The sequence below is a fragment of the Bombina bombina genome, chromosome 6 (assembly GCF_027579735.1).
Source record: "Bombina bombina isolate aBomBom1 chromosome 6, aBomBom1.pri, whole genome shotgun sequence".
NCBI classification, from domain to species: domain Eukaryota; kingdom Metazoa; phylum Chordata; class Amphibia; order Anura; family Bombinatoridae; genus Bombina; species Bombina bombina.
Genome location: NC_069504.1, coordinates 131,940,467 through 131,959,201, shown reverse-complemented (window position 1 = coordinate 131,959,201; position 18,735 = coordinate 131,940,467). Strand labels below are relative to the sequence as shown.

Below are 18,735 nucleotides of genomic sequence, written 5' to 3'. Positions count from 1 at the left end.
TTGGGTACTGGCAGCCGTCTGCCAGTACCCAGTTTGCTAAATTTTAGGCTTTTTTTCTTCTTCAATTTTTAGGCTTTCATTTTTTAAAAATACCATTTCTCCAACATTGGTGTGTCCGGTCCACGGCGTCATCCATTACTTGTGGGAAATGTTCTCCCCCACAGGGAAAGGCAAGGAGAGCACACAGCAAGAGCTGTCCATATAGCTCCCCCTCTGGCTCCGCCCCCCAGTCATTCTCCTTGCCGCTCTGAACAAGTAGCATCTACCACGGGGATGGCGAGGAGTTTGTGGTGTTAGTTGTAGTTTTTTATTCTTCTATCAAGAGTTTGTTATTTTAAAATAGTGCTGGCTTGTACTATTTACTCTATAACAGAAAAGTGATGAAGATTTCTGTTTAAGAGGGCTATGATTTTAGCACAAGTAACTAAAATCCATTACTGTTACCACGCAGGACTGTTGAAACAAGAGAACTTCAGTTGGGGGTAACAGTTTGCAGACTCATCTGCTTCAGGTATGACTAGTCTCCTTCTAACAACACAGGCTAATGCTAGATGACAGTCATTTTTCCCCTCAGGGGAAACGGTAAGCCATTTTTCTTTCACCTCAGCAAAAAAGATAACAGGCTTCCCCTTTTTGTTTTTTATGCTGGTAGACACTGTTAGGGGCTAAATCGATTGTTTTTTATTACAATATTATACCATTTGAAATATTTTATAAGCTCACATACACTTGGGAACGTTTTTTTATTGATCTGGCTTGTTTTAGACACCTAAATCTAGTCAGGAAGGCCCCTTCACTCTAGTGTGCTGAGGGAGGAAGCCTCATTTTGGCACTTCAGCTGTGCAGTTGAATTTCAAGGCAGTGCATGCAGATTCATGTGAGAGGGTCCTGTGGTTCAGAAAGTGACTCCAAAAGGCTTTTTTCTGTGAATGGTGACCCCTAAGGAAGGTAAAAAGCTGCAGCAAGGCTGTAGCTGGGATTGTGGTGTGTAAAAACGGTTAAATCCAACAATTAGCTCCGGTTTGCTTGTTTTAAGAGCTAGAGTCTCCATATTTGCTGTGCAATACTTTCTAAGCATTAAGACACTGGGGTCCAAATTTCAGAAAAATCGGATATTGCCTTCATAGTTTTTTGAACATTCAGAAATAAATGTGTCATTTTATTATTTAAAGAGACAGTAACGTTTTTGTTTAAAATCGTTTTTATTGCATTGTTTGCCTGCCTAAATCTGTTTAACATGTCTGTTCCATCAGATAACCTATGTTCTGTGTGTATAGAGACAAATGTGGTTCCCCCTTCGAGTGTTTGTGATAATTGCGCCATAGCGTCCAAACAAAATCAGGACAGCTCTGTTATTTTTCATAATGTTGCCCAAGATGATTTATCTAATGAAGGTAGTGGGGATAGATCTACATCCTCTCCTTCTGTGTCTACACCAGCTTTGCCCGCGCAGGTGACACCTAGCGCGCCAGTGCTTATTTCTATGCAACAATTATCAGCAGTAGTGGATAATTCTAAAGCAAATCTTTTATCCAAACTGCCAGTTTTTCAGAGAAAGCGTGATTGTTCAGTTTTAAATACAGATAAAAAGGATGAACAATCAGACGCTGACGATGCCTTATCTATTTTACCCTCACATCAATCGGAATTGGCTGTGAGGGAAGGGCTGTCTGAGGGTGAAATTTCAGACTCAGGAAAAATTTCTCAACAGGCAGAACCTGATCTAGTGGCATTTAAGTTTAAGCTAGAACATCTCCGCGCTTTGCTTAAGGAGGTATTAGCTACTCTGGATGACTGTGATTCCATGGTAGTACCAGAGAAGTTGTGCAAATTGGACAAATTTTTAGAGGTCCCAGTGCACGACGACGCTTTTCCAATACCTAAGAGGGTAGCGAACATAGTGGAAAAGGAGTGGGAGAAGCCAGGTGTACCCTTTGCCCCACCTCCTATATTTAAGAAAATGTTTCCCATAGTAGACCCTAGAAGGGACGCATGGCAAACGGTCCCGAAGGTTGAGGGAGCTGTTTCAACACTAGCGAAGCGCACAACTATTCCTATAGAGGACAGCTGCGCTTTCAAAGATCCTATGGATAAAAAATTGGAAGGATTGCTTAAAAAGATTTTTGTTCAGCAAGGGTTCATCCTTCAACCAGCTACGTGTGTTATTACTGTCACTTCAGCGGCGTCCTTTTAGTTCGAAGAACTAGAAAGGTCGCTCCAGAAAGAGACTTCCTATGAAGAAGTCATGGACAGAATTCACGCATTAAAGTTAGCTAATTCCTTTATATTGGATGCCGCCTTTCAAATAACGAAATTGGCGGCGAAAAACTCGGGTTTTGCTATAGTAGCGCGGAGGGCGCTTTGGCTAAAATCCTGGTCGGCAGACGTGTTGTCCAAGACTAAGTTACTGAATATTCCTTTCAAGGGTAAGACCCTTTTTGGGCCGGAATTGAAGGAAATTATTTCAGACATCACTGGGGGTAAGGGCCATGCCCTCCCACAGGATAGGCCTTTTAAGGCTAAGAACAAGTCTAATTTTCGTTCCTTTCGCAATTTCAGGAACGGACCAGCTAATAACTCCACTGCCGCTAGACAAGAAGGTAACGCGGCCCAGCCCAAACCCGCTTGGAAGCCCATGCAAGGCTGGAACAAGGGTAAACAAACCAAGAAACCTGCTGCTGCTACCAAGACAGCATGAAGGGGTAGCCCCCGATCCGGGACCGGATCTGGTAGGGGGCAGACTATCTCTCTTCGCTCAGGCTTGGGCAAGAGATGTTCTGGATCCCTGGGCACTAGAGATAGTTTCCAAGGGATACCTGTTAGAATTCAAGGGACTTCCTCCAAAGGGAAGGTTCCACCTGTCTCGCTTATCTTCAGACCAGATAAAGAAACAGGCATTCTTACATTGTGTAAGAGACCTATCAAAGATGGGAGTGATAAACCCAGTCCCCTCCGGGGAACAAGGTCTAGGGTTTTACTCAAACCTGTTTGTGGTTCCCAAAAAAGAGGGAACTTTCAGGCCAATTCTGGATTTAAAGATATTAAACAAGTTCCTCAGAGTTCCATCCTTCAAGATGGAAACCATTCGGACAATCTTACCAACAATCCAGCAGGGTCAATTTTTGACTACCGTGGATCTGAAGGATGCGTATCTGCATATCCCAATCCATAAATCTCATCATCAGTTCCTGAGGTTCGCCTTTCTGGACAAACATTACCAGTTTGTGGCTCTTCCATTCGGTTTAGCCACCGCTCCCAGAATTTTCACAAAGGTGCTAGGGTCCCTTCTAGCGGTCCTAAGACCGAGGGGCATCGCTGTAGCACCTTATCTAGACGACATCCTAATCCAAGCGTTGTCTCTTTCCAAAGCGAGGGCTCATACAGACATTGTGTTGGCTTTTCTCAGATCTCATGGGTGGAAAGTGAACATAGAAAAAAGTTCACTGTCACCGTCCACAAGGGTTCCTTTTCTGGGAACAATAATAGATTCTGTGGAAATGAAGATCTTTCTCACAGACGTCAGAAAGACAAAGCTTCTAAAAGCTTGTCGAGTTCTTCACTCTATTCCTCAACCCTCCATAGCTCAATGCATGGAAGTAATAGGACTAATGGTCGCAGCAATGGATGTGGTTCCTTTTGCTCGAATTCATCTAAGACCATTACAGCTGTGCATGCTCAATCAGTGGAATGGGGACTATACAGACTTGTCTCCCCAAATTCAAGTAGACCAGGTAACCAGGGACTCACTTCTCTGGTGGTTGACCCAGGATCACCTGTCTCAGGGAATGAGTTTCCGCAGACCGGAGTGGGTCATCGTCACGACCGACGCCAGCCTCTTGGGGTGGGGCGCGGTCTGGGACTCTCTGAAAGCTCAGGGCCTATGGTCGCGGGAAGAGTCGCTTCTCCCGATAAACATTTTGGAACTAAGAGCTATATTCAATGCGCTCCTGGCTTGGCCTCAGCTAGCGGAAGCCAGGTTCATAAGATTTCAGTCGGACAACATAACGACTGTTGCGTACATCAATCATCAGGGGGGAACAAAGAGTTCCCTAGCGATGAAGGAAGTAACCAAGATAATCCAATGGGCAGAGAATCACTCCTGCCATCTATCTGCTATTCACATCCCAGGAGTAGACAACTGGGAGGCGGACTATTTGAGTCGTCAGACTTTCCATCCGGGGGAGTGGGAACTCCATCCGGAGGTCTTTGTTCAGTTAACCCAATTATGGGGCATTCCAGACATGGATCTAATGGCGTCCCGTCAGAACTTCAAGATTCCTTGCTACGGGTCCAGATCCAGGGATCCCAAGGCGACTTTAGTGGATGCATTAGTGGCACCTTGGTCGTTCAACCTAGCATATGTGTTTCCACCGTTTCCTCTCCTCCCCAGGCTCATAGCCAGGATCAAACAGGAGAAGGCCTCGGTGATTCTGATAGCTCCTGCGTGGCCACGCAGGACTTGGTATGCAGACCTGGTGAATATGTCATCGGCTCCACCATGGAAGCTACCTTTGAGACAGGACCTTCTAGTACAAGGTCCATTCGAACATCCCAATCTAGTTTCTCTGCAGCTGACTGCTTGGAAATTGAACGCTTGATTTTATCCAAGCGTGGGTTTTCAAATTCTGTGATTGGTACTCTGGTCTAAGCCAGAAAACCTGTGACTAGAAGGATTTACCATAAAATATGGAAAAAATATATCTGTTGGTGTGAATCCAAAGGATTCTCCTGGAGTAAGATTAAAATTCCAAAGATTCTCTCCTTTCTCCAAGAAGGTTTGGATAAAGGATTGTCAGCTAGTTCTCTAAAAGGACAGATTTCTGCATTATCCGTCTTGTTGCACAAACGACTGGCAGCTTTGCCAGATGTACAAGCTTTTGTTCAGGCTTTGGTTAGAATCAAGCCTGTTTACAGACCCATGACTCCTCCTTGGAGTCTAAATTTAGTTCTTTCAGTTCTTCAAGGGGTTCCGTTTGAACCTTTACATTCCATAGATATCAAGTTACTATCTTGGAAAGTTCTGTTTTTGGTTGCTATTTCTTCTGCTAGAAGAGTTTCTGAATTATCTGCTTTGCAGTGTGATCCACCCTATCTGGTGTTCCATTCAGATAAGGTTGTTTTGCGTACTAAGCCTGGTTTTCTTCCAAAAGTTGTTTCCAACGAGAACATCAACCAGGAAATAGTTGTTCCTTCTTTGTGTCCGAATCCAGTTTCAAAGAAGGAACGTTTATTACACAATTTAGATGTTGTTCGTGCTTTAAAGTTCTATTTAGAAGCAACAAAAGATTTTAGACAAACCTCATCCTTGTTTGTCGTTTACTCTGGTAAGAGGAGAGGTCAAAAAGCTACTGCTACCTCTCTCTCTTTCTGGCTGAAAAGCATTATCCGCTTGGCTTATGAGACTGCCGGACGGCAGCCTCCTGACCGTATCACAGCTCACTCTATTAGGGCTGTGGCTTCCACATGGGCCTATAAGAACGAGGCTTCTGTTGACGAGGTATGTAAGGCAGCGACTTGGTCTTCTCTGCACACTTTTGCCAAATTCTACAAATTTGATATTTTTGCTTCTTCGGAGGCTATTTTTGGGAGAAAGGTTTTGCAAGCCGTGGTGCCTTCCATTTAGGTAACCTGATTTGCTCCCTCCCTTCATCCGTGTCCTAAAGCTTTGGTATTGGTTCCCACAAGTAATGGATGACGCCGTGTACCGGACACACCAATGTTGGAGAAAACAGAATTTATGCTTACCTGATAAATTACTTTCTCCAACGGTGTGTCCGGTCCACGGCCCGTCCTGGTTTTTTTTAATTAGGTTGAAAAATTTTTTCTTTATACACTACAGTCACCACGGCACCCTATAGTTTCTCCTTTTTCTCCTAACCGTCGGTCGAATGACTGGGGGGCGGAGCCAGAGGGGGAGCTATATGGACAGCTCTTGCTGTGTGCTCTCCTTGCCTTTCCCTGTGGGGGAGAACATTTCCCACAAGTAATGTATGACGCCGTGGACTGGACACACCGTTGGAGAAAGTAATTTATCAGGTAAGCATAAATTCTGTTTTTTTTTTTCCTGTAGTGTAGCTGCCCCCCCTCAATACCCTACCCCCCCCCACCCAATCACTTTCCCAAAACGTATCCCCCTCTCTCCTTCCATTTCACTAAAACTGTTCCATAGTGTAGCGCCCCTAATGCCGCTCCTGGACCTCTCTTCCACCCTTACAGGAAATGCTCCAGTGGCCCGCCACCCGCCTCCCTGCTATCCCTCCCACACCACCAATGATCGGCACCATGGCTCTCTCTGCATCGATTGCTTAAAAAAGGGTATTGCAGGGTGCCTCAATATTGAGGCATCACTGCAATACACTGAAAGCGTCTGGAAGCAGGGCTTAGAAATTAGCATATGAACCTCCTAGGTTTAGCTTTCAACTAAGAATACCAAAAGAACAAAGCAAAATTGGTGATAGATATAAATTTGAAAATTGTTTAAAATTACATGCCCTATCTGAATAATCAAAGCTTGTTTTGGACTAGACTGTCCCTTATAAATTTTCTTTTTCTCTTGCTATCTTTATTTAAATGTTAGCATAGGAGCCGGTCCATTTTTGGTTTAGCACCTGGGTTGCGCTTGCTGATTGGTGGCTACATTTAGACACCAATCAGAAAGGGATACCCATGTGCTGAACTAAAAATGGGCCGGCTCCTATGCTTACATTCCTGCTTTTTCAAATGAACATACCAAGAGAGCAAAGAAAAATTGATAATAGGAGTACATTAGAAAGTTGCTTAAAATTGCCTGCTCTATCTGAACCATGAAAGTTTTAATTTTGACTATACTATTCCTTTAAGAAAAAAAAGCTTTTAGTTGCTGTGCGTTATCCATCACTAGCAATATATTATTTTTACGTGAACATGAGTTATCGTGTTAATGACATATAGGCCTCTAGTTATCAAGCCGTCTACTTACCTGCCTTCGCCGGCCCCAATACGCCCGCCTAAGCTCGCCTCACATCTCCGCCACGGACCTGAATACGCTAGCCAAAGTTATCAAAAAAGCTGCGGACTGTGATAGTTATCACTCATCCGATCTCGCTGCTCTTCCCAGCTTTATTGGTAAGCTGTCACTAAGCACCCACACTAAACTACATTGTTCTACCCCCTATACTGGCGCCCCCAGAGCCCCCCGCAACTAAATAAAGTTATTAACCCCTAAACCGCCGCTCCTAGACCCCGCCTCAACTATAATAAATGTATTAACCCCTAATTTTAACTTAGGTTAGGATTTATTTTACAGGTAATTTTGTATTTCATTTAGCTAGGTAGTTATTAAATAGTTAATAACTATTTAATAACTATTCTACCTAGTTAAAATAAATACAAAGTTACCTGTAAAATAAATATAAATCTTAAAATAGCTACAATGTAATTATTAATTACATTGTAGCTATCTTAGGGTTTATTTTACAGGTAAGTATTTATTTTTAAATAGGAATAATTTAGTTAATGATAGTGTAGTGTTAGGTGTAATTGTAACTTAGGTTAGTTTTTATTTTACAGGTAAATTTGTCTTTATTTTAACTAGGTAGCTATTAAATAGTTATTAACTATTTAATAGCTATTGTACCTAATTAAAATAAATTTAAATTTGCCTGTAAAATAAAAATAAATCCTAAAATAGCTACAATATAATTATTAGTAATATTGTAGCTATATTAGGGTTTATTTTATAGGTAAGTATTTAGTTTTAAATAGGATTAATTTAGTTAATTAGAGTAATTTTTATTTAGATTTATTAAAATAATATTTAAGTTAGGGGGGTGTTAGCATTAGGGTTTAGGGGTTAATTAGTTTAATATAGATGGCGGCGGTATGGGGGGGCAGGATAGGGGTTAATAAATTTATTATAGGTGGTGACGGTGTAGGGGGGCAGATTTGGGGTTAATAAGTTTAATATAGGTGGCGGCGGGGTCCGGGAGCGGCGGTTTAGGGGTTAAACAATTTATTTAGTTGCGGCGGCGTACAGGATCGGCAGGATAGGGTTTAAAACATTTATTATAGCTGGCGGCGGTATAGGGGGGGGGCAGGATAGGGGTTATTAGGTATTATGTAGGTGGCGGCGGGATCCGGGAGCGGCAGTTTAGGGGTTAATCAGTTTATTATAGTTGCGGCGGGGTCTGGGAGCGGTGGTTTAGGGGGTAATACATTTATTTAGTTGCGGCGGTGTAGGGGGGGGGGCAGATTAGGGGTGTTTAGACTCGGGGTACATGTTAGGGTGTTAGGTGCAGACATCTCCCATAGGAATCAATGGGATGTCGGGCAGCAGCGAACATGAACTTTCGCTATGGCCAGACTCCCATTGATTCCTATGGGATCCGCCGCCTCCAGGTACGCTGGGCCGGAGAAGTGCCGAGCATACTTGGTAGTCATTTGATAACTCCCAAAAGTAGTCAGATTGTGCCGAACTTGCGTTCGGAACATCTGGAGTGACGTAAGAATCGATCTGTGTCGGACTGAGTCCGGCGGATCGAAGCTTACGTCACTATATTCTACTTTTGCCGGGCAGCAGGGCTTGATAACTTAGGCAAATCAGCCTTGCCACAAATACGCTGCGGAATTCCAGCGTATTTGAGGTTGATGGCTTGATAACTAGAGGCCATAGTGTTACATACCACCCACGTCATCACCACATCATTGGCCTTAATATAAAGTTTCCATCTTTTGCCCATGTATAAAATAGCGCTTTTGGCCATAATACACTTGAGGTTTTCTATCTTTTGTTCGTGTATAAAATGGGGCATTTGGCCTTAATATAGGGGATATATAAAATGGAGCTTTTGGCGGTAATACACTTGGGCAAAGTATCGTATGACGTAGTACCTACGTCCAATAGGCATAAGATAATCTGCTTTGTTTTATAACTTCTCTTTAGCAATGTGTTATTGTAAAGTGAATACAATGCATAACTATTTACCTTCTCTATCACTCTGTTAAATGTGTCCTATACACACTGGTTAAAAAAATAAACAAACAAAAAACTTTAGGGCTTGTACACAAGAATGCGGTAGTAGTTGTAGGATTCTTTATTCACTTTATGGAAACTTAGTATACATCAGATAATAGCTTATGTACAGGGTCCTATGCATGTAATTGTTTATTTTTAAAGGGATAGTCAACACCAGAATTTTTCATAGATAATTTCTTAATTACCCATTCCTTAGTTTTGCATAACCAACACAGTTATAATAATACACGTTTTACCTCTGTAATTACCTTGTATCTAAGCCTCTGCAGACTGGCCCCTTATTTCAGTTCTTTTGACAGACTTGCATTTTAGCCAATCAGTGCTCACTCCTCAGTTAATTCACGTGCATGAGCTCAATGTTATCTATATGAAACACATGAACTAACACCCTCTTGTGGTGAAAAAATGTCAAATGCAGAGGCGGCCTTCAAGGGCTAAGAAAGTAGCAAATTAACCTCCTAGGTTTAGCTTTCAACTAAGAATACCAAGAGAACAAAGCAAAATTGGGGATAAAAGTAAATTGGAAAGTTGTTTAAAATGACATGCCCTATTTGAATCATTAATTTTTTTTCGGACTTGACTGTCCCTTTAAGTTTACCCTAATAGCACTGACAGATGAATTAAAGCCTCAAATCTGACCTTTAAGCTTGACCATGGATTCCAGTTCTCTAGGGTGGAGAGCAGACTTACAGAATAAATGTATTCAGTACTATTGGAATCCAAGCAAGTTATGTTTCCCTATAATTGTATTGGAATGCATATGAGCTCATCTGTCTCCTCTGCATTTTTCAGGCCATCTGGAATGGATAGAAACATATCTTTTGGACATTACTGTTGTCTGTTTACCAAAAACCGGAAAGTAACATGCAGAATATCTGTTTAAAACTCATATTTAATGTTTTTTTTTATCATTAGCTGTTATTGGAAAATAAAATTTACTGGGAAAAATATATATTGCTCAACCATAATTTCAAGCAGCAGCCCATATTTAACCCAAATACAATCTTTAGCCTCAGATTAAGATTGGTCTTTAGTCATTAAAGTTTTTTGAGCTTTTCTGTTTTTATGACATTGAGCAAAACATCCCTCTGTATTTTTTCACTAATGGCATTCTTACTTTTGGCTAGTACTGCAACCAGATAATTGGCTAGGTAACACTCTATAAATTGTGCTGTGTTTAGCTTAGCAAGTCTTTCACCTAGACAAATTAGTTTTTTGGTCAGCCTCTAAATTCCTACCTAAGGTAATTTCTGAATATTCATGTTTCCTAATACATCTGTTGTTATACATTTGTTGATAAGAAGCCAATTGATGTGAAGAATCAGGACACATCTTTGATATGGTGTTTTTTTGTAGCATCTATATGAAGAAAGCAAAAAAATGTAGACAAACTGATATGCTAAAAATAAACGTAAACGTACAGAGCAACAATAAAAAATGTAGTCTTTAATCCACTAAAACTCAGGATACATGTCACAAACAGAGGGGCTCAACACTCTTATGCGTTTCGCGCCTTTAGTCGCTTACTCATAAATGCTGGGCACAAGTAAAATTGCTGTTACATTTAAGGGCTGAATAACCAATCATGTACAGTCTACAAATGACGTAAATACACTTGTCATACTGGCAAATACATGTACTAATGTTTATAAACCCTTAAAGATGTAGCAACATCTAAAATCAAAATGATCATTACTTGCAGAGATAGCAAAAGGGCCCACATAATGAGATCAATAATAATCTATTACTTATAGATATTAATAGAGTAACAATATACTTTATATGTTGTGTATATATGTGAAATGATCTTGTGTACTACTCTCCCTATATTAATATGGGAATTGAATTTAACTTCCATGTTACGTTTATTATAATGATTATTACCTAACCGTACTTGTTCGTTTTCCAATATATGTGTCATGGTTAGGAAAAAGAAATAAACCAATTACTATATATACACTCTAACTAATAATATTGGTCTATGATATGCTACCTGTATGCTAAATGTAGGCTGGATTTAGAGATAATGTATTCCATCCCTACCTCCAATGATGGTGCAGCACTGATCCATTAATTAGAATATTTAAGTCAATGCTTCTCCTCAATCTTGGCATTCGGTGAGGTGTTGATGATGTGGGGGTTCACACTGCAGGAGAGTTCGATATGCGCATACGTTCGTGTAAATGCACGAAGGACACCATCATTTTTCTACCTATGTAGAAGTCGCTAATTCAGTTGCATAATGAACTAAAAGAAGGGTTTGGCAAAATTTCTATTTTTGTTTGCAAATTTCATGTAAGGTATAAAAATTAGCTAATATGTGTTACTTGCTGATTTTAACAACTAGATAAGATGTTTTAAAACATGGAAAGTTTTTTTTTCTTCTTAAACGGGAAGAGTCCACAGCATCAATTATTACTTTTGGGAATTCAAAACCCGGCCGCCAGGAGGAGTCAGACACCCAAGCCAAAGGCTTCAAATACCTCCCCCACTTCCCTCATCCCTCAGTCATTCTTTGCCTTTCGTCACTGGAGGTTGGCAGAGAAATGTCAGGAGTTCGAGAGAGTCCCTTATGGAGGGTTGTACTCTTCGAAATGGGACTGGAGTTTTAAGTAATCCTATCAGCCTCTCAGTGGGAGCATGGATGAAGATTAGAATCCGGAGATGCAGGGAGAGTCTTTCCATATTAACAGCTCCTTGGCAATCAGTGTTGACAAGTTTCGTGCCTGCTTTTGTTCACTCAAGTTCATGTCAGAAGCAAGGCTACTATCTGTCCCACTTGAAGGGTCGTGTTCCTGTTCCACGGCATTGATTCCAGTAAGATTGTTTCATTTTATTTCATTATGTGAATGTGATGTTAACAAGAGAAGGTAGGGTCCCAGTATCTTTAATAGGAATCATAGGTTAATATCTCCTAAATTGGGTTTATTGAACAAGCGGGACTTTAATCATGTTTGTTATATGGTTCTATCTGCTGATGTGTAGTAATACTTAGGCTCATGGCTTTTCGGAACATAACTGCCTTATCATAATTTGGCGCAATCTTTTGACATTGCGTGCCTTTTTGTGACTGGCACGGTGCACCTCGTGACCAGGTGCGGTTACGTTGTTTTCCACTTCCGTATGCTGACTGTGTGGTGACAGAGAGAGTCTGCTCGTGGGTTGTCTGGTTCACAGGAGGTGGTGAGTGCCCCAGCCTTTGGGGGTCTAAAAATGGTGCCAGTTAGTTTTTGTCATTTTTGTAATCCCAAGATTATGGAGGATTCTGATTTCTTATACACGGATGTCTACGATACAGAGAATGCATCTTGTGATGAATATGAAATGGCCCGGGTTATACATGCCCATCAGTTATGTTCTGATTGCCGTTCTAGAGTAATTTCTTCTCCCGAATCAGGGACCTTAGAGTGCGTTGAGCCATCCGCCTCTGAGGATTCCATGTCCCGTGAGGTGCGTGCCCCAGAACCTTTCTTTGTTATGCAAGCAGGTGTCCCTATTGCCTTTATTCCTTCTCCGTAAAGTGGCTTGTTTCCTCCAGAGGTTACGGCACAGTTCCGCATGGCCATTTCTATGGCGCTGGCTCATTTATATCTCCTAAGTGAAATATTTTTAATATATTGTCCATGTTCTGTTAACCAGGGCCCATCGGGTGTGGGATCACCTGATTTAGTTCGGCCTACTGGGGAAGCGTTGGCCTCTGAGGCTTCCGGCGAGGGATGATTTTGCCTTCCGTTATAGGCTGGCATGTTTTTTTGTCCTTTTAAGGCATGTTTTGGTGGTGCTAGAGGATTCCAGTCCTAGTGGGCCGAGAAATCTGAGGCCTTAGATGCTGGATGGCAAGCTGGTTTAGACGTTTGGGGATGAAGCTAATCTCCTTGACGCCTCAGTTTTTCTTTCTTTATGTTTCGGTTCCAGTTCTGAGCTTGGGTGAATGGGGCCTCTGATCGGCTGGTTCTGTTGGCGTATTAATTCACCTTGGGCGTTCACCCGCGGGTGCTGCCTTACTTTTATTTTGATCCGGATAGGATGTGTTTGATGTGTTTTATTAAGCTCATATCTGATATAATTCCATTTTGGGAACGTTCTTTCTCTGGAACCGATACTTGCAATTTTGTGGTCGCATGGGCACTTCCCCGGAAGTTGCGTACTTTTGAATACCAAAGTTATGTTTTCTAGTCTTATTAGCGAACCTTCTGGTCGATTTTTCTTGGACCTTAAACAGTTCTGGAGTGTCCTTATATCAGGCAGGTACTGGTTGGGTGCTTTCTGCTGCTATTTGGGTTCATGTCACCCTCGTGGTGCTGATTGAATCATGGGTTCTGAATGTCACTTTGGCCTATTGATATGGACTCCAGGCTCTGGTCCTACTTTGAGGTATGGGGCCTAGTGTGTAGATCCAATGCTTATGGACGGAGGGTTGTAAGTTCCGATCTAAGTTGGCCTTTCTGGCTATTCTATTGGGATACGGGTCTGACTTTTTCAAACGTCATCATGTTTCTTAAAGGTCCCTGGGGACCCAGAACCGTAGTTTCCATTCCTTTGGAGTTGGGAGATGTGAATGACCTCCGTGGTCTAGCTTTCTGAGTGTGAACGATTAGCGTCCTCACTTGCGGTTTCTTCCAGATGTTGACTCCTTAGCCTAATAGCATTACTTTTGCGGTGGCAGTCTCTTTCCTTCCCGTCTTGGGTTGGGTCATCTGTTTTTGGAAGTGCGGGCATGTCCTTCTTCCTTTGCTCTGTGTGACATTTACTCTAGTACATGGAGTGCAAGGGTTATCCTACCTTTCTGCGAGGAGCTGCGAGGCTCCCAGCCTTTGCCCTGTTTTAGGGAGACCGGTCCTGCAAGGATCTCTGTAAACTGTCATCTTCTCCATATAGGAGCTACCCTTGGTCATACCTAGGTCTTTCGACGCTAGGGAGTTTTCCTTTGACCTGGTTGCAGATCTAGCCTTCGGGCTTAAGAGTGGAGGTCCGAGGTCGGTTACAGTCTTTCGCCTTTCTGTGGTCAGGAAGATGACCATTTATTCTCTCCACCATGTGGATCAGGTAGCTAAGCCTTTCTACAAGGCTTACTTTGCCATCCAGGGGTACTGGGTGTCCAATTATCAAACTGGTTAGCAGTTCTTTCAGACTCTTGGGTTTAAGGCGGTTGCTAGATTCCGTAAGTCTAGGGGCTTTAGATGGTGCGCTCCTACTCATAGGAGGCAGCTTAGGGTTCCTCAGGAGGTTAGATCTTTCAATCGATTCTGTTTTTCGAGGACTCTGGCTCAGGACATGTCTCTTACTTGGATCAGGCATGGATGGTTCTGTTTAACCATAGGGTTTGGATTCCCACGTGTCCCTTTGAAGGGGGTGAGGTTCTGTCTCTCATGGGAGATTCATATCTGCTTGAGGCTTAAGTTTAAGGTCTCTCTGATAGGCCCCTACTGGTCTTCTGGGGCATTTGATGCTTCTTTGTAGACTCAAGGTGTTGATTCAACTGGGATGGCGATATTGGCCAAAGGTTCTAGCCTCTATTGGTAGGGTGGTTTCTGTTGCTTAGTTCCATCTTTTCTCACCTAGGGTGGGGGATGGGTTCTTGTGTGTTCTCCTTTATTTGGAGATACCTCAGTATCTGTGACGACCTGTGGGTCCTTGTTTTTCTTGCCTTGTAGGGTTTTTTTCCCTTGCTTGCGTACTCAGAATCTTGGAATAGAGTAGTGGTTTGCTCCACCATTCCTGAAGCAGGAGGTTGTGGGTTTTAACCCAGGTAAGGCTCCTGTTATCTTCTGGATTCTGGTATTTGAATGTTGGGGTCTGAGTACTCTCTTTGGGACGTGTTCCTCTTTAAGGAAGACAGCAGTGTAGGGGTTCTCGGACCCGAGCATGAAGTTGCTGTCCTGACTCACAGTAGCATGCTGGTTTTAGTAGCATTCAGAGTTATACTTGGGGGTTTTGCTTCCTCGTAGATACATCCTTTTTCTTCCAGAGGTCTGGGACTCTTGTCTTCAGTCTTCATCTAGCCTTTGGGCTGTGACCATTATCCTGGAGGGAAGGTCGGGGATTGGTTTGATCGATGCAGTGTTGACCAGTTTCTTTTCTTGAGTCTGTCCTCCCCTCCGGTGGCAGGACTTTTGATGTCCATCGCTCTTTGGTGGCGTCTGCTGCTGGGAGGGGATGCTCCTGGGAGCCCAGTATTTTCCGGTCGGGAGCTGTTGCCGAAATTTTTCGGCGTTACTCGGTGGGTTGAGTCCCACGATGGCTTATGGTCAGCTTTGCTGCCTGGAGGCTGGTCATCGTGAGTTCTTGTTTCAGGTGCCTTGAGGTTCTCTTGGAGAGCTCTTTGTTAGCTGCTGGGATAGTTATCCTGTCTCTGCTTGTCTAGCCTGTGAGTTTTCGACTTGACTATGATGCAACAGGGAACTCACGGTTTTCTGGAGCACCTTATGTGTGTGCTGCTGTGTCAGGGATATGAGGGTGGCCCTCGGGTCATCTTAGTGAAGTTTTTATCCTGAGTATGGACTTCTTTTCTGGTCCATGTGCTTCTAAAGAGTTTTTCTCCCTGGGCAAGGGTACTGTGGCAATCTTGGGTTGCTCTGTTTCTTTTGAGCCCGTGTTGGATGGTCCTTTGGATCTCTTATGGGGTTATCTATTCTCCCTCTCGGGGGTAGATAGAGGTTCTTGACCTTTAGGTCGGGGGTACTTTCATGGGAGTCGGGAGCCGCTGGGCTGGCTCCTTGGAGGCTTTTGTGCTCAGCAGACTCTGGGTCTGAGTGATCTCTAGCACAGCTTTGCAGGTTATATAACTGATGTGCAGTTACCTGGGTTTCCGTTTTTTTTTTTTTATTCGTGTTGTTTATAATTTTTTTAGGGTGTCGAGTAATTTCAGGCTTTGATGCCTTTCGAAGGGGCCGCATTTTGTACCCACCCTTTGATTGCATTCAGTGTCCTCTAGCTTGGGTATTGTTTTCCCAAAAGTAATGAATGCAGCTGTGGACTCTTCCCGTTTAAGAAGAAAAACATAAATTATGCTTACCTGATAATTTTCTTTTCTTCTGACGGGAAGAGTCCACAGCTCCCGCCCGCATTTTGTCTATGAGGCGGCAGTAAATTCTTGTTCTTCTGGCACCTTTTTCACTCTATTTCTCCTACTGTTCCTTTTTCCCTTGGCAGAATGACTGGGGGATAAGGGAAGTGGGGGAGGTATTTGAAACCTTTGGCTGGGGTGTCTTTGCCTCCTCCTGGTGGCCGGGTTCTGAATTCCCAAAAGTAATGAATGCAGCTGTGGACGCTTCCCGTCAGAAGAAAAGAAAATTATCAGGTAAGCATAATTTATGTTTTTTTGGGGTTCCTATTCCTTTAAGGAAGTTTACTATTAAATATTGCAAGATCATGGTGACATCTTACAATAGCAAAATAATTTGCAAACTCAGCACTAATGAACACTTCCACACAGCTTAAGAAATTTTGAGGTAAAATAGCTTCCTTTTTTGTGATATTTTCTAGTTGTCTTTTTCCAGATATGCTGCATCACTTTCAAATAATGTAACATTGGGGTAATCTGTCCCTTTAAACACAAGTCACAATTATTTTGACATTTCAGGGATATTTGTTCGTTCATCAGATAATATAGGTTTGTATTTGTCTCAGTGTGTGTGTGTGTGTTTGCGGTTTAGAGAGTTTGACTTACCTTTATTTTATAATCATTCTTTTTTAGGTGCTACATTTGCAGGCAAAGTAGCAACTATCTGGAATCGAAGCAGAGAGAACAGTCGTGTGGATTGCAACAGAAAGGTAAAACGACATTGCTTGTCTTTGTGTTGTTTTTACATACAGTAATTTTCCTAATTAAGCATATCTGCATGCAGAGTTATACATCTGTTGATCTAAACATGATTTTATTTTGTTAATAGCAACTGTTAAGCCTTTTGTGGAAGTCCCCCCCCCCCCCCCCCGTGCACAAACAGAAGCTATGTTTATTTACGTTCACCAAATAAGTCTATTCAGCTGTGACAGTAATTTAAATTAAGAAGTGCACAAGATGCACGTAAAGTATGATGCAGAAGGGAATATTTACATAGCTTGTGGTGTTGAATGGATTATCAATAAGAAGTTTAGCTACTGGTATTGGCATTTAACGTATGGGGGGGGGCACGTAATGGATTGCATCCCTTATTGGTAGCTCCTGGCTACTAGAGTGACTCATAAATTGTGCTAAGTGGATTCTGTTTATATGTTAATAGATATTCATTCTTACTTTTGTGACACCTTAAAAAAAAAAAAAAAAGACTAAAAGCAGGAATCCCGCAGCCTATACATTCTGCATATGCAACTACAGTCTTATGGGAAAGAGCTTTATTGGGTGGTGGAGAGCAGAGGCTGATATGTTTTGTTTTTTTTAAAAAAAGGTCAAACAACATTTTGCACTGCAGTTGGAGGGATTATTTTAGTTTTATGGGGATCTTCGTTTTAAGTGGTGGATATTTCAGAGGACAATTTCTCTTTGAGGCAGGGCTCAACGTATTTGTTCAAATTTTCGGAGTCAGTGTAATAATGAGGAGAAAAAATTTTTTGTTTTTAGGCTGATATTTTAATATTTGATACAATAACAAGTGTTTGTGTGGTGGAGTGGTGTAAGATGAAGTATATATAATATAATGTATATATGGTATGGTATATAATGACACCTACATATACTCTGACACCTACATATACTTTGACACCTACATATACTCTGACACCTACATATACTCTGACACCTACATGACACCTACATATACTCTAATGACACATACATATACTCTAATGACACCTACATATATTCTAATGACACCTACATATACTCTGACACCTACATATACTATGACACCTACATATACTCTGACACCTACATATACTCTGACACATGCATATACTTTAATGACAAATGCATATACTCTAATGACACATACATATACTCTAATGACAAATACATATACTCTAATGACAAATACATATACTTTGACACCTACATATACTCTAATGACAAATACATATACTCTAATGACACCTACATATACTCTAATGACACCTACATATACTCTAATAACACCTACATATACTCTAATGACAAATACATATACACTAATGACACCTACATATACTCTAATGACAAATACATATACACTAATGACACATACATATACTCTAATGACACCTACATATACTCTGACACCTACATATACTCTGACACCTACATATACTCTGACACCTACATATACTCTGACACATGCATATACTTTAATGACAAATGCATATACTCTAATGACACATACATATACTCTAATGATACCTACATATACTCTAATGACACATACATATACTCTAATGACAAATACATATACTCTAATGACAAATACATATACTTTGACACCTACATATACTCTAATGACAAATACATATACTCTAATGACACCTACATATACTCTAATGACACCTACATATACTCTAATGACACCTACATATACTCTAATAACACCTACATATACTCTAATGACAAATACATATACACTAATGACACCTACATATACTCTAATGACACATATATATACTCTAATGACACATACATATACTCTAATGACACATACATATACTCTAATGACACATACATATACTCTGACACCTACATATACTCTGACACCTACATATACTCTGACACCTACATATACTCTGACACCTACATATACTCTAATGACACCTACATA

General features: G+C 41.6%; 1 protein-coding gene across 2 annotated transcripts in view; it reads left to right on the top strand.

The window, feature by feature from the left end:
- CERK (ceramide kinase) overlaps positions 1-18,735 on the top strand; it is a 349,026-nt gene that overhangs the window by 254,228 nt on the left and 76,063 nt on the right. For both annotated transcript variants that reach the window (XM_053716616.1, XM_053716615.1), the window contains one exon: positions 16,710-16,786. In XM_053716616.1, the coding sequence (XP_053572591.1) occupies positions 16,710-16,786 (77 nt within the window). The remainder of the gene's footprint in view (positions 1-16,709; positions 16,787-18,735) is intronic.